The 26,142-nt window shown below is 35.2% G+C and overlaps 1 protein-coding gene across 1 annotated transcript in view; it reads left to right on the forward strand.

The window, feature by feature from the left end:
* LOC124358048 overlaps nt 1-26,142 on the forward strand; it is a 111,882-nt gene that overhangs the window by 52,176 nt on the left and 33,564 nt on the right. The window contains exons 14-19 of the mRNA XM_046810329.1: nt 8-220; nt 525-761; nt 7,743-7,897; nt 14,739-14,988; nt 18,400-18,661; nt 19,862-20,039. Of these exons, the coding sequence (XP_046666285.1) occupies nt 8-220; nt 525-761; nt 7,743-7,897; nt 14,739-14,988; nt 18,400-18,661; nt 19,862-20,039 (1,295 nt within the window). The remainder of the gene's footprint in view (nt 1-7; nt 221-524; nt 762-7,742; nt 7,898-14,738; nt 14,989-18,399; nt 18,662-19,861; nt 20,040-26,142) is intronic.

Consider the following 26,142-nt stretch of genomic DNA (forward strand, 5'->3'; position numbering starts at 1 on the left):
TTGACAGGGAAGCTGGATGGTATAGTCTCTCAGGACTTTGGAGAGTGGCTGCTGACAGAAGGAGACCAGACACTTGCTGGCTCTCAGATGATTGACACCTTGCAAGCAGACCATGTGACCATATCCCCATCAGGTCACCTCAACAACGTCAACATCCAAAGACTCATCTCAGATGCTATATTCATCACAGACAACATCACCTTGGACACTGTCATCTTTGGTAAGAGAATCTTTCATGGAGTTCAGATCAAATACAATTAAGCTAATATTTAGTTTTTCAATACCCAAATAGTGGTCAACTGGTAGTCTGCCCAGCAATAGCAAGTATGCAATGCTCGTATTTCAAGTACCACCACGTTCCACTGCAATAGCATCTGTCTTATACGTCATCGTTATTTTAGCTGTAGTTTGAAAGTTATTAGTAAAATTTGAGTTAGTTTGTTTTTAATACGTTGTAGGTCAGCCTATTACTGTATCTGTCAAGAGTTGTAATCACCTTGAATAGCATTTCACCATCGTTGCAGAGGGTCCAGTAAGTGCAGCTGAGCTTTGGGTCGGTGGGAGGCTGAGTGGACTGCGACTGCCAGAAGATGTTGTACTGTCTGACACCAGCTCCAGGCAGCAGATAGTGGCCCACAAACATGTCCTGGGCAGTGTCACAGTCCTGGGTGACCTGCGACCTGTTGGTCTTCAGTCCTCTTTCTCCCTGGCATCGTACTGTGACATGCTGACACAGTCTAACACTTCACTCGTAGTTCAAGGTCAGTTACTTCTTAGCGTTATGGGTACCATAGTAAGAGATATATACCTAAAAATCATATTGTATGACAGAACTAGTAGACTTGATTTTGTATTAATGCTGCTTGGATTAGTGATTATTTCACTACCATATCTATTCTGCTGTTAGGTATTAAGAGTCTATTGTAGTAAAATGAGCTTAAATTTTTCCCCATAAGAAAAATGTTAAACTTCATGCAGTTTTACACCCTTATTTTTAGTCATAGAATTATGGGAGGGGTCTCATTTTAAAGATATAACTAATATGTATGCAAATGTATTTTAGTTTTTTTTATATATTCATGGTTTATTCACAATATTTCTCATACTTTGTTATACTTCTTCTTTTAAATATTAAATAAATATAAACTTTACAAAAAAAGTTTGGATGCGTGTTAATTATTCTCTAAGTTGAGACATTTTCCGTAACACTGTGATCAAACATAAGGGTGTAAAACTGCATGAGGTTTAACATTGTTCTTAAGGGTAAAAAGTCAAGGTCATTTACCTTCCGATTCCCTTTTTAATTCACTCACTAATATTTTAAGTTTGTATTCAAGCTGGTTTGTTTTTAAATAATAGAGCCTCATCAATTAAGTTGTATCTTTTTTCTATGTTTGTAACTTAACACGTTCACTACCAGGCGGCTGGCCGGTCCTTACTCACAGACTGATGGCCTCATCGATATCCTTACTGACAGACTAGAAGAAATCGTCATGTTGTGCTCCATAGACCACAAATAAAATGTTCTTGAAATGAGTTTTTTATGCATAATTACCTATGCGATATGTCAGAATTTAGAAAGAAGTATGCGTTTATTACCAATAAGAGTACTTTACAGGTGGTACATATGTGAGCCGCTGAGTCAACAATGTATTTTTTGCTATAGACCAAGTGGCTCATATGAGCGTTAGCGTATGTTTTGTACTTTTTGCAAGTTTTTGCAGGTAAAAGGACCAAAGACAATTTTATTGCACATGTTTTAATTCCTAAAAATTTTAATATTTAATATTTATAAAGCCAATCTTTTATACACAAAAGACCATAGGTTATTACTGATTTTATGTGAAAATCTTTATACGTGATATCAATTAACACAGCATCCGTAAAAATTGAATAAAAGAGAGGTCAATTTGAACTTATACTAAAACTAAATTGATACAACACACTGTTCAGTCCATCTTATTGTGCCATATGTTGAAGAACATTCTGGCATACATAGCCCAAACTGCATGTTCCTGTCGTATCCACAGGTTGAACATATTATATAACGACTGGAGCCTGATGTTGTTGTGCCATATGTTGAAGAACACTCTGGCATACATAGCCCAAACTGCATGTTCCTGTCATATCCACAGGTTGAACATATTATATAACGACTGGAGCCTGATGTTGTTGTGCCATATGTTGAAGAAACATTCTGGCATACATAGCCCAAACTGCGTGTTCCTGTCGTCTCCACAGGTTGAACATATTATATAACGACTGGAGCCTGATGTTGTTGTGCCATATGTTGAAGAACATTCTGGCATACACAGCCCATACTGCGTGTTCCTGTCATATCCACAGGTTGAACATATTATATAACGACTGGAGCCTGATGTTGTTGTGCCATATGTTGAAGAACACTCTGGCATACATAGCCCAAACTGCGTGTTCCTCTCGTCTCCACAGGTTGAACATATTATATAACGACTGGAGCCTGATGTTGTTGTGCCATATGTTGAAGAACATTCTGGCATACATAGCCCAAACTGCGTGTTCCTGTCGTATCCACAGGTTGAACATATTATATAACGACTGGAGCCTGATGTTGTTGTGCCATATGTTGAAGAACACTCTGGCATACACAGCCCAAACTGCGTGTTCCTCTCATCTCCACAGGTTGAACATATTATATAACGACTGGAGCCTGATGTTGTTGTGCCATATGTTGAAGAACACTCTGGCATACATAGCCCAAACTGCGTGTTCCTCTCGTCTCCACAGGTTGAACATATTATATAACGACTGGAGCCTGATGTTGTTGTGCCATATGTTGAAGAACACTCTGGCATACACAGCCCATACTGCGTGTTCCTCTCGTCTCCACAGGTTGAACATATTATATAACGACTGGAGCCTGATGTTGTTGTGCCATATGTTGAAGAACACTCTGGCATACACAGCCCATACTGCGTGTTCCTCTCGTCTCCACAAGGTTGAACATATTATATAACGACTGGAGCCTGATGTTGTTGTGCCATATGTTGAAGAACACTCTGGCATACACAGCCCATACTGCGTGTTCCTCTCGTCTCCACAGGTTGAACATATTATATAACGACTGGAGCCTGATGTTGTTGTGCCATATGTTGAAGAACACTCTGGCATACACAGCCCATACTGCGTGTTCCTCTCGTCTCCACAGGTTGAACATATTATATAACGACTGGAGCCTGATGTTGTTGTGCCATATGTTGAAGAACACTCTGGCATACACAGCCCAAACTGCATGTTCCTCTCGTCTCCACAGGTTGAACATATTATATAACGACTGGAGCCTGATGTTGTTGTGCCATATGTTGAAGAACACTCTGGCATACACAGCCCAAACTGCATGTTCCTCTCGTCTCCACAGGTTGGAACATATTATATAACGACTGGAGCCTGATGTTGTTGTGCCATATGTTGAAGAACACTCTGGCATACACAGCCCATACTGCGTGTTCCTCTCGTCCCCACAAGTTGAACATATTATATAACGACTGGAGCCTGATGTTGTTGTGCCATATGTTGAAGAACACTCTGGCATACACAGCCCATACTGCGTGTTCCTCTCATCTCCACAGGTTGAACATATTATATAACGACTGGAGCCTGATGTTGTTGTGCCATATGTTGAAGAACACTCTGGCATACACAGCCCATACTGCGTGTTCCTCTCATCTCCACAGGTTGAACATATTATATAACGACTGGAGCCTGATGTTGTTGTGCCATATGTTGAAGAACACTCTGGCATACACAGCCCATACTGCGTGTTCCTCTCATCTCCACAGGTTGAACATATTATATAACGACTGGAGCCTGATGTTGTTGTGCCATATGTTGAAGAACACTCTGGCATACTTAGCCCAAACTGCGTGTTCCTCTCATCTCCACAGGTTGAACATATTATATAACGACTGGAGCCTGATGTTGTTGTGCCATATGTTGAAGAACACTCTGGCATACATAGCCCAAAACTGCGTGTTCCTCTCATCTCCACAGGTTGAACATATTATATAACGACTGGAGCCTGATGTTGTTGTGCCATATGTTGAAGAACATTCTGGCATACATAGCCCAAACTGCGTGTTCCTGTCATATCCACAGGTTGAACATATTATATAACGACTGGAAGCCTGATGTTGTTGTGCCATATGTTGAAGAACATTCTGGCATACATAGCCCAAACTGCGTGTTCCTGTCATATCCACAGGTTGAACATATTATATAACGACTGGAGCCTGATGTTGTTGTGCCATATGTTGAAGAACACTCTGGCATACATAACCCAAACTGCGTGTTCCTGTCGTATCCACAGGTTGAACATATTATATAACGACTGGAGCCTGATGTTGTTGTGCCATATGTTTGAAGAACACTCTGGCATACATAGCCCAAACTGCATGTTCCTCCCGTCTCCACAGGTTGAACATATTATATAACGACTGGAGCCTGATGTTGTTGTGCCATATGTTGAAGAACACTCTGGCATACACAGCCCAAACTGCATGTTCCTCTCGTCTCCACAGGTTGAACATATTATATAACGACTGGAGCCTGATGTTGTTGTGCCATATGTTGAAGAACACTCTGGCATACATAGCCCAAACTGCATGTTCCTCTTGTCTCCACAGGTTGAACATATTATATAACGACTGGAGCCTGATGTTGTTGTGCCATATGTTGAAGAACACTCTGGCATACATAGCCCAAACTGCGTGTTCCTCTCATCTCCACAGGTTGAACATATTATATAACGACTGGAGCCTGATGTTGTTGTGCCATATGTTGAAGAACACTCTGGCATACATAGCCCAAACTGCATGTTCCTCTCGTCTCCACAGGTTGAACATATTATATAACGACTGGAGCCTGATGTTGTTGTGCCATATGTTGAAGAACACCCTGGCATACACAGCCCAAACTGCATGTTCCTCTCGTCTCCACAGGTTGAACATATTATATAACGACTGGAGCCTGATGTTGTTGTGCCATATGTTGAAGAACACTCTGGCATACATAGCCCAAACTGCATGTTCCTCTCGTCTCCACAGGTTGAACATATTATATAACGACTGGAGCCTGATGTTGTTGTGCCATATGTTGAAGAACACTCTGGCATACATACACAGCCCAAACTGCGTGTTCCTCTCATCTCCACAGGTTGAACATATTATATAACGACTGGAGCCTGATGTTGTTGGTTACCCTGCAACGGTGACATTGCAGTCAGTTGGCCATCTTTACAGGGAAGTGCTTAGCTGAAGAACGTCTGGCTGGAAGTTGAGGTCCAATTGGTTAAGTTGCAAGTATCTTCTAATGATTACATCTCTGAATTCCAATTATGTAATCTCATGGCTCAGTTTTGAAAAAGGAATGTACTGTTCCAAAGAGCAGCGTTTACCAAGTGAAAACGTAAAGATTTTTGAGGGGTTGAGTAGTAAGGCATTATCTGATTTTTCCGATCGACACCACTCATCCACGCCTTTCTTGTTTGTGACTGGTTCCATCACTGGTCCATCTGTGGTGGTTAAAACATTTCATTTATCCCGCCACTTCATAACAGTCATGTCGCCCTTGTGACGGTTAATGTATTCCGCTTTTCTCAAGTTTGCTTCGACAACAGCAACAGGAGTACCTGCCCTATTCGACTGAAGTGTACCACTCATATTCATTTGAGTGGCCATGAGGTGTTCAGTAAGTTCTACACTATGTAGAAATTTTCCATGAAGATGGTGTGTCCTTTTCCGATGTAATTCTCCATCAACTTGTTCACAACTTCAAATGTGTGTCCTATCACTGGGTTTATGAAGGTGTTTTTTCCTTCATAAATCAGTATGTTCATTATGTACCCATCAGATATACACGGTTCTTGTAACTTAATTGTATACTTGTGGGACTTGTTTTTGATGTATTGTCTAAATGACAACCTACCTCTAATTGTTACCATAAGACAATTTTGGTTATTAATTCATCGTCAAAGATATTAGTAAAAACTTGTAGTGGGTCAGTTGTTCACAAGTGTACTTGCTCTTGCCCCGTAAAGTAGGGAATGTGCAGTTCTTTTGGTATTCTCCCAACAGCCTTGAACGGCCTCATAGTCGTCGTGAATTGATTGAACAACACAATCAACATTATGATCAACCGAGATATCACGCATTTCTACAAGATCAGGTGGTTTAAACAGTAGCATGAAGAACTATGACACATAGACTTTAAGTCTCTGGTAAACTCGAAATTTTGGAGACACCATCAAGTTTCTTGACTTAAGTTCAATATCAAGAACTTTTTTAAAAGACATGTCCGTGATAATGAGGCACTTGGACTTCTGTACCAGAGCTGGGGCAGGAGGTGATAACTTGTTATCACTGTGCACTTCATTCTCATCCAGCATCTTATCAAATTCTAACAGGTTTTCTCTCAGTAGCTGTACTTCCTTTTCTGAACAGTTAGTTTACATTGCAAGGTGTGAACTTACTTAGTTAATAGCTGTGCATCTTTTATCAGCTCTTCGTTGGAAGCTGGGTAGCAGGGTAGGGTATAATCAATTCCATAAGCTGATCATTGTTTTAACCAAGGTTTTGATTTTCAGGTTTAAAATACTAATTTCTTTTAAATAAGAGGCATTTTCCTTACCCAGCTTTTTACAACAATTGGCTATTGATTGAAAAGACTTTTGTTTGTTCATTTAGCCCATTAACTGATGAGTTCTGTGATTGATTTGATTTCTCATGTAGCACTGGTTCCATGTTTTGCTTGTTTGGATCAGCATTTGTTGTTGAGATAATAATCTTTGGGCTAAGGATTGTATTACAATTTAAACTATGATTTGAAACAATTTTTTCTTGGGATTTTATTTTACTTACATAAGCTGCCTTTTACTTATTTAGTTGGTCTTCAAAATCTTATATTAGTTCCAAATTAGATTTAATTTTGTTTTCTAAAAATGGTCTTCCCATATTATGTTCCTTTATTAAGTGTCAAGTTTTGAAGAAGAGGTTAACTATATGCTCCTCTGAGTCTACATTTATCCTGTGCTGTGTTTGCGTGTAATGTGATGCTAGGTGTGCAAAGCAGACGTATGTTATTCAAGTTGTTTTTGTTTTAGTCTTTTGTGTGCTTCTAATACAATGGGCATTTAAAAATCTCATTGATAATACTTAAAGATGTTAATATTTCACTTGGGAATAGGTTATGTCCAGTTGAGTATCCATTTTACACACTAAAACTTGAATTATTTGAGGAGTGATAAGCACTGACAAACTACACATCCTCCATCTTTATCCCTCTAATAGCCAAGACAAGTGGTGTACTTGGGCTTACAGAATCACAAGAGGTTTTATTTTATAACAAAACAATTCTAGATTAACACCATGTGACTAACACGTCTTTGAAAGTCAATTTTTTCACATGTTTTATAAAATTGGATGTATCTGGTTAGAAAATCAGTTTTTTAGATTATGTGGTTTGGTGAAACATGAATTCAGTCTTTAATATAAACAAACCCAGAAGAAAAAAAATACAGAAATGCATTGCTATAGGGTTTTTGACTCAACCCGTATTTCTGAAAACATTTTAATGTAGTGGTGGCAAAGCAGTAATAAGGGGATAAGATCTTATAACACATTGTTGTAACATTCTTCACAAGTAAAACTACAATTTCATTCATATTGAGATTTGTATTAAAAAAAGCAATATTATATTTTTTATTGCAGGAAATGCAGTTCTTAAGGAAGAACCTTTTATTTCTGATTTTATAAATAATAGAAATTGGACTGACTTGATGAAACGAGTTTGGTTGAGACATGACGACAGAATTATCCAGGAACCAGTGCTTTTCTACAAAGCTCAGTTCGGTAATTTGGAAGTGGTAAGACCAATTTTATTGATATAACTTTAACAAATTTATCCATAATAAGTTAATTTAGCATCATAAATGTTTTGTTGTATGAATGATCTTATCCAGATCTAGAGCTCAAGTTCAAGTCTTCTGATCAGTTTATCAATACATAGTGTAAATTAAAGTCGCTTTTTGTGTTGGTCTGTTTGTGTATCTACATTTTCATTTTAATTAATATTAAAATTTTCAATATTTACATCTTCAATCCATAAAATACAATTTAAAATGAGAGAGAGGTTTATAGATACTTAATAGAGTTGAGTGCCTTGTTGGTTAAATAATCTTTGAGCATTTTTTTTAACATTTGGGACATTTTCAGTTTTTATGTTTTGTGTATATATATTTTAAAAATTTATGTCCTATACATGTAGGTTTTTTTCAAAACACTTTAGCCTATGAGCCGGGATATCCTCATATTTTGCTCTAGTGTTGCAATGTTGACCAGATGTCTTAAGATTTAAGGTAGATTTTTTGGTTTTTCGCTGTGATGATGGATTCAAAAATATATTGATTATAAACAGTAAAAATATTCAAATATTTAAAGTTTTCTGAATGAGAATGAACAACATCGAAATACAAATTTTTCAAAGTTATTAGGTCACAGTAATAACTCATTCTCGTTAGTGCATACGTATACACCAGAATTTATTTTAATTAAGAGCTTATGAACTTGTTCTTTAGATGATGATCTATTGTTAACCCTAGAAAATTTGTGCCGAAATTGTTTTTTCTTTTCAATATGGATGAATCACAAACTATTGTTGGGTCCTTTAACATTCTATTTTGGGGTGTCTTTCTTGAATTTAATAGTAAATTGTGGTTTTTCAAATAATTTCCAATATCTTCCAATTTCTTAATTGTGTGAATTTTAAATTATTCTAGAGATTTTGATGACATCACTAGGTTTGCACTATTGCCATAAGGGTAAAGCTCACTATTTGGCTTATGTGCCAGAGCCTTGTCCATGCCTCTCAGGTAACACAGGGACAGCAATGGACCTAAGATAGACCCTTGAGCACACCAAACCGTAGAGCATTATATTAGAAGAGACTAATAATTTTACTATGTTTTGATAAATGGGTAATCTCTATATATTGAGATCTGTCAGAGAGGTAAGATTGAAACCAATTGAGAGCGCTTTTTGTTACTCCTAGGACTTTCAATTTTTCTACGAGCTTAGAGTGTTTTACACTATCAAAAGCTTTTGAGATATCCATGAATAACCCAATTGTATGTTTCTCTTTATCAACTGATTCAATAATTGTTTCGATAAATGACACAGCAGCACTCACAACTGACCTTCCGGATCTAAATCCATGTTGTTCATTTGTTAATGGAAATTGTGTATACTTGAATGTGTTTGCCAATCTCCGTACTGAAGACATCAAGAAGTAGTGGTCTTAATAGTTTCAATTTATGTTATATAATCAGTAATTCTATAGTAATATGAGTGATGTGGCAAGTTTGTTTGTTTTAAATAGTGACCTGTTGGAAAATTGTCTGTGCTCGTAAGGTTGTAAATACAAACCAATTATTAGAAATCTGTCCTAAATTCTAACCTGGCAGTTTTATTAATTTATTATTTTTAATTTAGGGTCATTTGTTCGACTTTTCACTTCTTTACATTGCATAAAGATTCATTTACTTCTTGAACTCCTGTTTTAATAAATTATTAATTAAGTTTGAAATCACAATTTGGTGTGGAATCCTAATTATTCTACAGTGCGTATGAACAGGTTTTCACTAACAATTTTAATTGACTGGTAGGCCTTATGTCCCATGATAGTCCCAGTTTGTAGCTAAGTTGGTTTGTAGCTAAGTGACCATCTACTGTACTGAGAGATGGACCTCAATTATCTTTTTTCCTGTGTAAATGTCTTTTATTTATTGTCATTTTTAACATTTAAGAGATATAACAGGTTTTTGTGCATGATCATTTAAACATTATTATTAATTATATTTTAATACTTTAAGTGTTTGAATAATTGCTCCAAGTGGTATCACTTAATTTTACTTCATTGAGTGATGAATATTGTAGACCAATAAAAAATTAAATGGGTTTACAATGTATGTTTTCCGATTGGGGAAAACCTTACACTAGAAAAGGAAACAACAAAATTTGTTACTGGCGAATTGGTTCTAAAACTAGAAAACCTAAATTAGGTTATAAAAACATTGACTGAGGAAGAAAATGTTGCTATGTGCTGATAGCCACGGACGAGATATGACCTGGAACTAGAACAGATCTCTAGATACACATGAAGTTCTTAATACATCTGAAGTTAAAAAAACAAAATATCAAAGAGTAAAGAAGGCAATCCCAAGAAAATGTTGCTATGTGCTGATAGCCACGGACGAGATATGGCCTGGAACTTGAACATATCTCTAGATACACATGAAGTTCTTAATACGACATCTGAAGTTAACAAAACAAAATATCAAAGAGTAAAGAAGGCAATCCCAAGAAAATGTTGCTATGTGCTGATAGCCACGGCCGAGATATGGCCTGGAACTTGAACATATCTCTAGATACACATGAAGTTCTTAATACATCTGAAGTTAACAAAACAAAATATCAAAGAGTAAAGAAGGCAATCCCAAGAAAATGTTGCTATGTGCTGATAGCCACGGACGAGATATGGCCTGGAACTTGAACATATCTCTAGATACACATGAAGTTCTTAATACGACATCTGAAGTTAACAAAACAAAATATCAAAGAGTAAAGAAGGCAATCCCAAGAAAATGTTGCTATGTGCTGATAGCCATGGACGAGATATGGCCTGGAACTTGAACAGATCTCAGAAGTTATTGGATATATTTGGATATAGGTGGAAGATCTGAAGAAATCCTTGATTTATACAACATTGAGGGAGAAACCCTGCAAACAGATAATGTACTTTTTATAATATGTGGTACAAATGATGTTCCAAAAAATGACCCAGGGACAGTGTTAAATTCAATAAATAAAACTTTAGAAAGAGTTCAAAGCAACCAACACGTAATACTAGTTCATTTACCAAAGAGGTACGATCTAGTGGAACTGGTCATTTGTAAATAAAACAGTTAATGAAACAAATGTGAAGTTCAAAGCTCTAAGTCAAAATTTCTTAAATGTAATACGTGTGGAAGTCAAGAAGAAAAAACTACATACTGGCCATGGAATGCATTTGATCAGTTATGGGGAAAAATGGCTTAGTAAGCAGATATGCATCGCAGTAAAGAACCACAAAGAGTCCAAAGTAGATGAACAGCCAATAGAACCTGTTTCTCAGCCGTCGGAAAACTCCTCATCACTGATTCAGAACTCCAACCTTCAGAGAACTACAATCCACAAGGGACTTCTTTAATATATATTATCTGAGTATATTAAATCGATCCTAATCTGAATATATTATCGATTAGGAATAAATTGGACTCTTTTAACATTTGGTTACATGACTATGATTTCAATATTCTCACATTGAATGATCATTGGCTGGATGCACAAGAGCATGAATTGTACATTCCATTAGGTTATAACTTAGCCAGTAGTTACTGTACACAGCCTCCTCTGGAAGGGGGTGGCTTTTATGTCTTTATCAAAAAGAAAATTAAATTTCAAGCCATAAGTATAAAAGTTTTGTGTGGATAAAGGTTTTCAACTGCAGCGATTTGCCTGCCAAATTTGAGCAACAATCATACACCAGATTCAGACATTAATATACTTTTAGCGTGTTTTCAATATGTTATACAATTTCTAAACAAAAAGTATACAAAATCAAATTACGTAACATCGAGTGATTATAATGTAAATATATTAAAAGATTCCAATTATACTAACAACTTATCAGATCTATTAATATCATACTGCCTGAATAATGAACCCACAAAGTTAGATGCTGCTTAGACAATATTATTACTTATCTGCCGAGTCATTGATCCTCATTCATCCGATCATGCTGGTGTGCTTGCTGATCTTTATAACTTAGTTGTTTCCCGAGTTTTTAATAATGTCTATTTTAGAACAGTATGCAATATTATTTTCGGGGCAACCGAAAATATTCGCAACTTGCCAGATAGCCAGTTGAGCTGGGTTAGAAATTTCAGGGTTAGAGAATTTAATAAAACTGTTATTTATTGTTAGGAGTCAAATCAGATGGCCCTGCGGAAGAAACCGATACTTCCAAAAATATTGGGCTTATTTCGTCATGTCAACTCCAATAAAATTTTGAAGTAGAAAAAAAATTTTGTTTTAGGAAAGTTATTGTTCAAGCGAGTTCGATTTTCGAAAACAAACTGTGATCCTAGTATTTCCAAAACTAAACCAGTATACTGTATTGTTTATTAATACGTCGGTCAGTGAGTAATTACTAGTAGGCTGAGTAGTCTCCACTGATAACTCGGTCGGGGAGTCGTATACAGTAATTATTGTAAGAGCCCTGGTCGAATGATTAATCGCTTAAATAATGATAGTTAGTAGAAGCAAATTAGAAAATTAAAGCAAAAATATAAATAACAGAAGGTAACTATGGCAAACAAAAGCAATATTCAAATAATACTAATAGAAAATATACAGTCTTAAAAATTAAAGATTAGCCATGCACCAGTATCACAGTGCAACTACTATATACATAAAGCAAGCACACAATCGTTAACTTAAAAGTATTTCTAAGAGATGCAAAAGCTAGAAGATTTATAATTTAAAAATAGGTGAAACTGTATTTATTCTGTAGGCAAGCGTATGACTCCAAAAATATAATATCAAGTCTATTTTTATCAGGCATATAATTTTGGGAAAAAATACAAAATACAGTAATCACTATGCAGGCTTCTTCTACCATGTGCAAGCTAAAATAATAGTAAATGAATTGAACCATGCATTAAGGCTACTAAGCTAAATTACTATGAATATTAGGGCTCTATGAGTATAAAAAAAATTCAACACTTACCCTATCTGCACAATTCACCAGAAAAAAATTAGCTAAAATATCGTTAAGTAAATATTTTTGTAGGAGGTTATTGGGGTAAGGGTGTCAGGACGTTCGCCGAAAAAGAAAGGATTGCGAGTCCCAAAATATATGAAGGAGAAAAATAAGGATAATCACTTACAAAAATTTAAATAATTAGTAACATGAAACATTAGATTGAATTTCAAGAAGGGGAAAAAAATATTTACGAGTAGATTAGAGATTTGCTAAGAAAATTAATAATAGTAAGACAACAGAATTATGGTCGAGGAAACGTTATACCTAATATAAAAAAATCACATTGATTGAGCATAAAATTTAGTTTATAAGTAGGGGTAATATTAATGAGTTTGAACATAGAAGTGTATATAATGCTGCTAATAAGCTATATACAACAAAAATTAAACAGGGAAAGTTATTAGCTAATTGCAACTTTATTAACAACTCTCAAAACAAGTATAAAGCTGCTTGGAAAATTATAAAAACAAGGTTTCTTTTAACGCTAAATCTGAGCATAAACAAATATTTGATAAAAATGTTTTTAATGAATATTTTATAAATGCAACTTGTAAAACTAACAATGTCTGTTGAAAGTGTGGTAGAAAATGTTATCTTAGATTTTGAGGACAAAAACTTTGCATCTGCTTTGCCAATTGATCTATTAAAGGCATTTGATTGTATTTTGCATGATTTGTTGTTAGAAACATTTGTCTGTTATGGTGTGAAAGGAAAGGATCTTAGTTTAATAGCAACATATCTAAAGGATAGAAGGAAAATTGTTGTTCAAGGAAAGGACCGATCTGAAATAAAAACTAAAAAATAGGTGTCCCACAAGGGTCAGTTCTGGGACCTTTTTGTTCATAAATGCTATAAACGATTTTGCTTCCAATATGCCTTGTAAATCAGAATTATATGCTGATGACACAACGCTTATTAATTTAAATACTTATATGGTTGCCTTGCATAGTGAACAAACCTTAGCTATGAAAGTATCTACTAAAGGGTTTTCAGATAATTTTTTAGTTGTTAATAGTAACAAATCAGAAAGTATTATTTGCTCCCTGCATAGTACAATACAATCTAAAAATGAATCAATAAAATTCCTAGGTATTCACTTGGATTCAAGATTTAGTTTAGGGTATTCATATCAATAATTAATGTTCAAAATTAGCTAGGGTTACATATTTAACATGCAGGTTGAAACACTGTGTAAGTACAGATATGTTGTTATCAGTATATTATGCATATTGTCATTCACATTTGCTCTATGGTATTATTCTGTGGGGTAATAGTGGAAGCTCTAGCAAAGTATTTGTAAAGCAGAAAAAAGTGCTACGTATAATGGAAAATATACCTCAAAGACAAAACTGTTTACCGCATTTGCTTAATGTATTGTCTATCAGACTTTAACAAAGTAGTAGTAGTGATTTAAATATGAAAGTAAATTGCCAGAAGCAGCCTGGATGGTAAATATTAGTCGCTTTAAACTCACTTTAAGTAAACAGTTGAAAGCAGAAGCTTTTCATTCCATTGTTGATTATTTAAACTGTGATATTAGTAAATAAGTTTTTAAATTGTATGTCTGTATGTATTCATTTAGTTTGTGTGTTGAATTTAAATAAAAGGTTTACTGGTTTTATTTCATAAATAATTATATATAGGTTTTAATTTACTTTTAGTATTCAAATAATTCAGCATTACCAGAAAACCAAAATTTTTAGTTACTTAAATTAGTTTGTATACTACTAATAGTGATTTTAAACATTTATTCATGTTAACAATTTTGACGATGTGCACTTATTTTTAAATGTTTAATAACAAATAAAAATCTTGAATCTTCATCCTGTTTTTTTTTTTTTCAGGAAACCATAAACAGTAAAAGTGTAAAAGAAGTGCTATCAAACTTAGTGAGCTTGAGCGAAGAGCAGACAATCAACGGTACACTCTACTTCTCCAACGTGACAATGTTGGACGGTCTGGAAGTGGTGACTGGACACGTAGAGAGGCACATCCAAGGTCTACACCTGCAGTCATTTATTGAAGATGTCATGCTTGACGGAGAAGATCAACACATTTGGGGATATCCCAATTTCAAGCAACTTATTGTTGATGGTGATTTTTTCACATAATTAATCATAGTAGTTATGACGTGCTCTGTAAAATGAGTAAAATTTTGATGAAATTTGTTTGTTTTAGCTGAATATAAGAAAACATAATAATCTTTTTAATTAACCCAAATAGGTAATAAGTCAAACAAAACTGTATCAAGATATTAGAAGAAAAAGTCAACTTGAAATGTCATGAGAGATGACTCAAGGGATCCCATCCATGTCAGTGAATCATTAGTATAGTCTTTGCAATTTTGCAGACAATTTCGAAAAGCACAATGATTTAAATAAATATATAGGACAAATTCCTTCCTTACACCCAAAATTTATAAGAAGCTCAAATAAGAAATTAATACATTATGATAGTCACAGTGAAGTATTATAGTAGTCCATGAGCTGAGAGGCAATTTGCATTGTATAAACACAAGCTGGATTCTCTTGAAATTGATGGAGGAATTTGGTGAGGGTATCAAAAAAGTAAAAATAAAAAAATAAACTTTATCTGTCTATATTTGTTTAGCTTAAAACACTTAAAACCAAACACATAAATAAATCTCAAATCAGTGTCAAATGATCATATATAAACTCTTAAAGTGGTGACTATCAGTATATTTATATATCTAGTTGTAAGATGATGATATAATTATAATACGCTTTCATATAAAAAAATGATATTGCCTCCCAGAAGTTCCGCTTTAGGCAATCAACTGTTTCGTTCTGTGGCTGCAACAGAAACAAATACAATCATTAATTCTATCTCTCTTCACCGGATCACCACAGACAACCTGAATCTCTTCTCTGTTGTCTAACCTGCTGTTATGTTGTCCTAGGTGAACTGCGGGTATGTTAACAATCTAAACCTGTCACAAGACTTGCTACTGGCCAACATTTTGAACAATACCATCACTGGTTCTCTCTCTCTCTTCACCGGATCACCACAGACAATATGACACTGTTATCTATTGTCTAGCCTGCTGTTATATTGTCCTAGGTGAACTGGTCTCCAGCGGGCATGTTAACAATCTAAACCTGTCAGAGGACTTGCTACTGGCCAATAGTTTGATCAATACCATCACTGGTTCTCTCTGTCTCTTCACCGGATCACCACAGACAATCTGATACTGTTATCTATTGTCTAACCTGCTGTTATGTTGTCCTAGGTATACTGGTCTCCAGCGGGCATGTTAACAATCTAAAGCTGTCAGAGGACTTGCTACTAGCCAATAGTTTGAACAATACCATCACTGGTTCTCTCTCTCTCTCTCTCTTCACCGGATCACCACAGACAATCTGATACTGTTATCTATTGTCTAACCTGCTGTTATGTTGTCCTAGGTATACTGGTCTCCAGCGGGCATGTTAACAATCTAAACCTGTCAGAGGACTTGCTACTGGCCAACATTTTGAACAATACCATCACTGGTTCTCTCTCTCTCTCTTCACCGGATCACCACAGACAGTATGACACTGTTATCTATTGTCTAGCCTGCTGTTATATTGTCCTAGGTGAACTGGTCTCCAGCGGGCATGTTAACAATCTAAACCTGTCAGAGGACTTGCTACTGGCCAATAGTTTGAACAATACCATCTCTGGTTCTCTCTGTCTCTTCACCGGATCACCACAGACAATCTGATACTGTTATCTATTGTCTAACCTGCTGTTATGTTGTCCTAGGTATATTGGTCTCCAGCGGGCATGTTAACAATCTAAACCTGTCAGAGGACTTGCTACTAGCCAACATTTTGAACAATACCATCACTGGTTCTCTCTCTCTCTCTCTTCACCGGATCACCACAGACAATCTGATACTGTTATCTATTGTCTAACCTGCTGTTATGTTGTCCTAGGTATACTGGTCTCCAGCGGGCATGTTAACAATCTAAACCTATCAGAGGACTTGCTACTAGCCAACATTTTGAACAATACCATCACTGGTTCTCTCTCTCTCTCTCTTCACCGGATCACCACAGACAATCTGATACTGTTATCTATTGTCTAACCTGCTGTTATGTTGTCCTAGGTATACTGGTCTCCAGCGGGCATGTTAACAATCTAAACCTGTCAGAGGACTTGCTACTAGCCAACATTTTGAACAATACCATCACTGGTTCTCTCTCTCTCTCTCTCTCTCTTCACCGGATCACCACAGACAATCTGATACTGTTATCTATTGTCTAACCTGCTGTTATGTTGTCCTAGGTATACTGGTCTCCAGCGGGCATGTTAACAATCTAAACCTATCACAGGACTTGCTACTGGCCAATAGTTTGAACAATACCATCACTGGTTCTCTCTCTCTCTCTCTTCACCGGATCACCACAGACAATCTGATACTGTTATCTATTGTCTAACCTGCTGTTATGTTGTCCTAGGTATACTGGTCTCCAGCGGGCATGTTAACAATCTAAACCTGTCAGAGGACTTGCTACTAGCCAACATTTTGAACAATACCATCACTGGTTCTCTCTCTCTCTCTCTCTCTTCACCGGATCACCACAGACAATCTGATACTGTTATCTATTGTCTAACCTGCTGTTATGTTGTCCTAGGTATACTGGTCTCCAGCGGGCATGTTAACAATCTAAACCTGTCAGAGGACTTGCTACTGGCCAATAGTTTGAACAATACCATCACTGGTTCTCTCTCTCTCTCTTCACCGGATCACCACAGACAATCTGATACTGTTATCTATTGTCTAATCTGCTGTTATGTTGTCCTAGGTATACTGGTCTCCAGCGGGCATGTTAACAATCTAAACCTGTCAGAGGACTTGCTACTGGCCAATAGTTTGAACAATACCATCACTGGTTCTCTCTCTCTCTCTCTTCACCGGATCACCACAGACAATCTGATACTGTTATCTATTGTCTAATCTGCTGTTATGTTGTCCTAGGTATACTGGTCTCCAGCGGGCATGTTAACAATCTAAACCTGTCAGAGGACTTGCTACTGGCCAATAGTTTGAACAATACCATCACTGGTTCTCTCTCGCTCTCTCTTCACCGGATCACCACAGACAATCTGATACTGTTATCTATTGTCTAATCTGCTGTTATGTTGTCCTAGGTATACTGGTCTCCAGCGGGCATGTTAACAATCTAAAGCTGTCAGAGGACTTGCTACTGGCCAATAGTTTGAACAATACCATCACTGGTTCTCTCTCTCTCTCTCTTCACCGGATCACCACAGACAATCTGATACTGTTATCTATTGTCTAACCTGCTGTTATGTTGTCCTAGGTATACTGGTCTCCAGCGGGCATGTTAACAATCTAAACCTGTCAGAGGACTTGCTACTAGCCAACATTTTGAACAATACCATCACTGGTTCTCTCTCTCTCTCTCTCTTCACCGGATCACCACAGACAATCTGATACTGTTATCTATTGTCTAACCTGCTGTTATGTTGTCCTAGGTATACTGGTCTCCAGCGGGCATGTTAACAATCTAAACCTATCACAGGACTTGCTACTGGCCAATAGTTTGAACAATACCATCACTGGTTCTCTCTCTCTTCACCGGATCACTACAGACAATCTCACATTGCCATCTGGCTCTCTGGTGGCTGACGTTGACCTTGAAGTTTGGAACTCTTCAGCTGTCAAAAGATCAGTTGATAACACAATTACTGGCAATATAGTCTGTAAAGGTGATTTTGGCTCTTCCAGTGGAATTAAGTAAGTTATCATTGTTGCTGACATTACTCATTGTTGTATTCTGCACTTAGGTTTGTTATTTCACTCTCTTACCCTATAATGATATACGAGTAATTTGATTTTATTTTTCACTGACATTTTAGTTTTAGGATCTTATTTGTGTCAAATAAATAACAATTTTGGAAAATGCCTGTCCGCATACAGCATTGATAATTGACAAGAGATAAAAAATATCTGACTCTCTGGTGCTATCTAAGATCTAACAAGAGAACCATTAAGTTGTATCATTATGGTATTTGACATTTGATAAGATATAAAGAATGTCTGACTTTCTGGAGCTATCTAAGATCTAAAAACAGAATCATTAAGTTGTTTTATTATGATATTTAACAGTTTACAAGAGATAAAGAGTGTTGGACTCTCTGGTGCTATCTAAGATCTAACAACAGAATCATTACGTTGCGTTATTCTTTTGGCATATTCTAAACACTTAAGTTTCTCTGTGGAATTAAAGGTTGTTGGTAGGAAGCTTAGCTGGTTTTTGTTACATTTTGTGGTTAGTAGTAACAGAACAAGTGGATAGTAGGATATTATCCTATATTTTTCATTTTATATACGGTATGCCACTCTGGCACTTTTCGTAATACCAATATCCACCATACTTAATTTCACATTCTTTTTATGTTGTCAGTAAAAGAAAATTACTAAACCATATAAATAAATATACATTGAACAAGAATAATTGGTTAATATTCTTATTGTTGTGTTATTTATTTTTTATCTAAACAGGCAAATGTTGATTCAGCGTCCAGTTAGCACAACATTCGGCTTTGCTCTTGGGAAAACTATAAATTGATTTAAAACCTGCCAGATAACACGTAAAAATTCCTGAGGTCAGATCACGAAATGATTAAGACAATGAGAATTGTAATTTCCTAGGAAATCCTTGAAATGGTCATTATTCCTGAATTTGGGCCATCTTTCTTCCAATATTTATGTGACAGATACTTCTCTGATGAAATCTAAGGTGCTAAAGACAGTTTACATTGTCGAATATTTTTAAAGTGGCTTTAGATTATTATTCATGTTGTCTCGATACCCAATAAAACCAATATTCATAAACCAGATTATTATCATAATAACAGTGCAGAATTGACAATTGCTCAAGTTTTAATTTACAAATTACAGAACCATTTTGAGAGGGATATCTTTTTATTTCAGAGTTGAAGGTCTAGTGAATGGTATCCGTTTTGACAAAGACCACGTGATGTTGAGGAAAAGTTCCCAGCGAGTTACAGGGCTTAAGATGTTCTCCTCTGGTGCCAAACTGGACATAAACAGGCTGCAAGTTAGAAGATATCTCAACAACATAAATATTACAGAGTTCTATGACCAACAGGTACGAAATGTTGCTTTAAGCAGGGTGCCCACTGCACCAGGTCCGGCCAAGTCCGGAGACCGGCCTGGCCTGGTCAGCCCTTTTTACGTTAATACCTTGATATCTACTCTATCAGCGAATTTTAAAACAATTTAGCATTTTTAGAGTAGTAGTTTACTACAAATATGAATAACAATAACATTAATTATATTTTACCATAAATGACAACAGTGACAAACTCAAACCAACTTTATATATCATGTATATTATATTAACTACAAAGCGTAATCGAAAACGAATAAGATCTATTAAATTATACCCTATAAATTCAATCATTCTTGATAATCAAAATAATGAATATACGCTCATAACGTAACAAATATTGTATTATGTTGATATTGTGAAACAGATTATTTACAAATTTGAAGAAGAAACAAGGGAGACGAGCATTGTAAGGGAGATATACTCAATAAGCAACTCCTTCCATTACTATAATTTTCATGATGGGAGAAATAAACCTTATAACTACAAACCGTATAATTTTTAGTTAAACAAACATACCTCCAAGTAAGCCGGGCCGGGCCGGACGCAGTGGGCGTGTACCCATTTGATTGCATACATTTTGACAGAGTATAACAGGTCGGTCCGGGCTGGGCTGGTCCAAGCCGGTTGCAGTGGGCGTGTACCCATTTGATTGCATACATTTTGACAGAGTATAACAGGTCGGTCCGGGCTGGGCTGGTCCAAGCCGGTTGCAGTGGGCGGGTGTCCATTTGATTATTGCACACATTTTGACAGAGTATAACAGGCCGGTCCGGGCTGGGCAGTGCCGGGCCGGTCGCAGTGGGCAGGTGTCCATTTGATGCATACATTTTGACAGAGTATAAAAGGCCAGTCCAGACTGGGCAGGGCCAGGCCGGTCGCAGTGGGCAGGTTTCCATTTATTTGCATACTTTTTAACAGAGTATAAAAGGCCGGTCCGGGCTGGGCAGGGCCGGCCCGATCGCAGTGGGCGGGTGTCAAAATCAAAATAATCTTTATTCATTAATTTGCACAGTTTGTACATCTAATAGTGTCAAATTAATGAAAAAAGTAGTCAAATTACAATATATAATTGAAATGTAACGTTTATATTTTAATTTTTAACCGATACCTAACAATTATTAATTAAAGAGTATGCACTTACTATTATAAAATTTAATATTTTAGTCTTAAGGGAAAAAATATAATAAAGAATATAAAGTTAATCCTACCGAAAACTCTTTTGACTTTCTTTTAAAACAAGTAAATTTACCCTCACTTTTTATATAATGAGAAATGTTTCTTAAAAATGTATTTCCTACATGTAATGTATATTTTTATATAATTCCAAACGATGACAAGGGATCACAAATTCATTTTTATATCTGGTGTCATAGTGATGCACCACATTACTGCTACTGGTGGATGTCTGATGTTTAACATACATGATGGCTTCAACAGTAAAAAGTCCATTTATAGTTAATATATTTAATTCCTTAAAACGTTCTTTGGCAGATTCAAAACATTTTAATTTTTAAATGGTTCTGACAGTTTTTTTAAAACTTTTAGTATTGCATTGAGATTTTCTTTTTTAGTAGCCCCGTATACACACAGTTCATATGTAATGTGAGACTTAATGTGAGAAAAATAGATACGTTTTAAGGTGTCAGTACTGCATAAATCAGACATTCTTCTTATTGTGTACAAGCCAGAATTAATCTTATTTATAATAATTTTCGTGTGAGCATCCCACGATAAGTTATTGTCAACTGTTAGCGCCAAAAATTTAACTTCTTTGGTAAATACTATTTCTTTTCCTCTTCAATTTCAATGAGTGGAGTAATTGTTTGTTTATTTTGTTTTGTTTTAAACTTAGGCATTTTGTTGTATCCGTGTTTAGAAATAAATCGTGACAGTTAAAAAATTTTGTAAATTAGCCAATTCAATATAGGATTTAATTTCTATCTGTTCTTTTGTTTTACTCGATATTTTTAAATTAGAATCATCTGCATATAGACATAAGCTTGTAGATGGGTCAAAGCTTAGACAGTTTTTTTACGTTTTTCAGGTAACAAAGGAAAAGGAGTGTTCCTAAAATAGATCCTTGGGGTACTCCTAGCTCAACTTTTGACAATTTTGATTTGTATTTCAAATTGAAGTTATTTTTCAATTTAACATTTATTTCTACAAATTGCTGCCTGTTTGATAGGTATGATTTAAACCACTGTAATGCTTTTTCACTCACGTTTATTTCTTTCAACTTGAGCAGCAACATGGGATGATACACACTGTCAAAAGCTTTTGACATGTCCATAAATACTCTGTTTACCTTCTCATTCTTATCAATAGATTCAATTATTCATCGAACAAAGCTTACTATAGCTGTTATGGTAGACCTTTGCTTTCTGAAGCCATGCTGTATATTGTATATCTTCTAACCAATTGTTAGACTCCAAAATATCAATTAATTTACTATGCACTATTTTTTTAATAAATTTTAGAGATTAAGGTAACAATGATACTGGCCTGTAATTACTTTTATCCTTAGGAGCATTCTTTTTATGAATTGGGATAACTTTTGCAATCTTTAAAAAGTGTGGGAATTCAGTACATATAAAAGAAGAATTTATCAAATGAACAAACACTTTACAAATTTGTTGTTTTACCAATTGTATAACAGTCATGGGAATATTATCATATCCACTTGACTGCTTATTTTGAAAAGAATCAGTTACCTTGAGAACATCATCCTCATTATTTCTGTGAGGTAAAAGAGTTTTGGTATATTATAATTAACATTGCTAGGCAGGTTACTTGTCCTATAAACTAAGCTATTGTACATACATTTGTCTAAATTCAAATTTTCATTTGGCTTTCTTATATTTAAAAAGTATGAATTAAATGTGGTACTTATTTTAAGAGAATCGTTAATTACTTTATTATTTTCTTCAGTTATTATATTATTACAGTAATTTTAATTTTTCGTTTTTACAATTTTTACAATATTCCAAGTTGTTTTATTTACATTTTGGGACTTTTTTATTTTTATATTATAATAATCTTTTTTTTGCAGAAGCTAAGTTTTTCGTGTGTACTATCTATTTTTTGCTTTTAACACACTGAGCAATTCTTTATTCTTACTTAACCTGGCAATTTTGTTTAGTTGAATGTTCTCCTTTTTTTAATTCTTTAAAGAAGAATTTACCCAGTTATTATGATAAGATTGTTTAATTTTAAATTATTTTGGAGGGAATGCTAAGTTAAAATAGTAAGTTAGTATTCTGTAAAAAGTTATAAATTTTTCATTGGTTCGAGATATAAACACATCTTGCCATGATTCCTCTCTTAAGAATTGTTCGAACAGTTTTATATTTTCTTGACAAAAATCTCTTTTTGTTTCAGTTGGTATAATTAATTTGATCCATTTGATTGCATGTGCTTCGACTTTACAAAAAGTTCGTGCTGGGCCGAGCTGGTCCGATATACTGGTATAGTTTATATCCTGTGTCAGCTCAGATAGTAAGGACTGACATATTCCTGTGTTCATATGGCTGCAATAGGCTTTAACGGGTTAAAACTTGGCACATAGGTTCTTCCTGGTTCAAGGAAAAACTGTATTGATTTTAGGGTCAAAAATTAAGGGACAATGTGTCCATCTGACTGTGTGTACTTTACTCCATTCATCAGTTTATATTTTCTTTATTTGCATAGTTCATAACTTAGCATTGTGAAAAATGATCTTCCTTTAAAACTGAGCAATTATAAGCCGAAATAAGTTTGTTGTCTTTTTAATCTGTTTTGAGGTAAGTTTCCTTATTCAAGTTGTTTCTAATACTTTTTAGTTATTTATCATATTTCTCAAGTTGGAATAATATGTTTGTTAAGTCAGTTCAGCTTAAATTTTTACTTTAAGAACTTAAACAATAAATTGTTTCTTAGCAGTCTAGAGTAAAATGTTGTTAAACTATTTGTTTTAAAGGATAGGAATAGAAAAAAGTTTATTTATTGTTATTGTAAACCACACTAATCCTACTTAAAAAAATTCGGAACTTCTGATGGTTTGACTCAGGTAAATGAATTTCAGTCAAACCTCAATGTAACGAACCTCAAGGGACCGGACAGAAAATTCGTTATATCGAGTATTTTGTTATAATGAGGTTAGGTTAGATACAATTTTGCTACATAGAGGTTCACAGACCATCAGCTCGGTCGTGTTAAAAAATTGTGAAATCGTATGCTGTACTGTATTTAAATAGTGTGTATAATTGAAATAAAAATTGCATTTAATTTGGAACAATGAAACTTTATGTTTATTTTTTGTTTTAATTAAGAATACAGTATGTAAAACAGAAAAACTGTAATACAGTAGCTATGTATTTTCAAAACACATTAAAAGAAAGTTGATAAGCAATCATGACCTGAACAAAATTTAAAAATCTTACGCTAGAGGTAGTAAAAATACAGTAAAATAAGATACAGTACTCATACTGTACAGTATTACTAAACTGAAAATTAAGAATTTTTAAAGGTTAAATGGCATAATCTACATTTTATGTTTCAATGGCATCATTATTGATACTCTTTTCACCCTGTTTGTTAGAGAAAAAGTCAGTAATAGTAGTCTGCTTACGTTGATAATATCCAATGAGCAATCCAATTCAGTTATAGATTTTACCACACTTTCACTCAAACCAACCTTTTTAAGAAAAAAAAACACTTTAGAACACCAATGGTCTCACGAGCCTCTTTTAAATTCGGGTCAGGCATTACACAATATGGTTCATCGTCATCGTCATCTTTGGCAGCCACATTTTTGTCTGGAAGAGAGGTCACAGAAGAAATGATGTCAGTGTCCATCAACTCCCCACACACAGCCACGTCGTCATCAGAAGTAACAAAGTTTTCGAACTCTGTATCCATCTCTAGCTCTAATGCTTCTTTGACTGTTTCCCAACCCAAAATTCGTTATATCGAGGTTGTGAGTATGCTTTATTCGTTATGTAGAGGAGAAATTTGCATTGATTCTTATGGAGACTTCTAGGGGATTTAAAAAAAATTTGTTATATGGAGGTTTGACTGTACTCACGTGGCGATTGAATTTGAATAAATAATTTTAATTTCTAATCTTTACTCACTTACACAGTTGGCCTTTAAATTAATTATATGAAATAATATACAAAAAAATTTCAGCTCCATAACTTTGACGATTTCTATTGTAATAATATTTGATTCCATTTTCTGGGCTCAAAACCTTAAATTACTTGGTTGGTGACAGGTCAGATTAACTATTAATACTGAGAAAATTGGTTTCTTTTAAACTGGCATAATTATGTGACCGACAATGACTTATATTAATTCTGAACTCATAGTTAACATATGTTTAATTTAGTAATAACAATTTACAAATGGGGTGTTACATGATAGTTTATCTACATATTCATTGATATTAAAATACTATATATATATCACATATCACTTAGTTAACTGCATATGGTGATTGTTGGGGCGGGAGGGACTCAGAAACTAGAACAGAGCTTAACCTCCACATCTTCCAAGACGACATGACTGACATAGTACCCGTTATCCTTTCTCATGGGATCTCCACAGGAGACAGCTCCTACCCATCCTTATCCTGTCATTTCTGAAGCAGCATAAAGGTCCTTTTAGGGCTAGGTGCCATTAAGGGGTTTCCTCATCTTATTCTGAGTAAAAAATTGAAATGAATCTTGAATCAAACTGAGAAGGGGAAGATAGCTTATTAGAAAGCATTCATTAGCAGTTATTTAAAATATGTGGACAGTTTAATGCATGACTATTCTTAATCTTCTTGTTAATCTTTGTTTACATGCCAGTATTATTAAAGGAATGCGCTAAAACAAACCTAAAAACACTTAAAATAATTTTTATTGTGAAAGTACATACTTATGTCAGCACCACGTAAACAATGAGATTTTTGTAAGGGGGTTATTTATATACCAATGGCATTTTACTAAACCTTTTTTATGGGAAAACTGTCGAAAGCCAGTAACCCATTTATTGACTTCCCTGGGAATCAAACCCATGACATATTGGTTAGAGAGCCACAGCCTTACCATTACACAAC

The sequence above is a fragment of the Homalodisca vitripennis genome, chromosome 3, assembly GCF_021130785.1.
Source record: "Homalodisca vitripennis isolate AUS2020 chromosome 3, UT_GWSS_2.1, whole genome shotgun sequence".
Taxonomy (NCBI): domain Eukaryota; kingdom Metazoa; phylum Arthropoda; class Insecta; order Hemiptera; family Cicadellidae; genus Homalodisca; species Homalodisca vitripennis.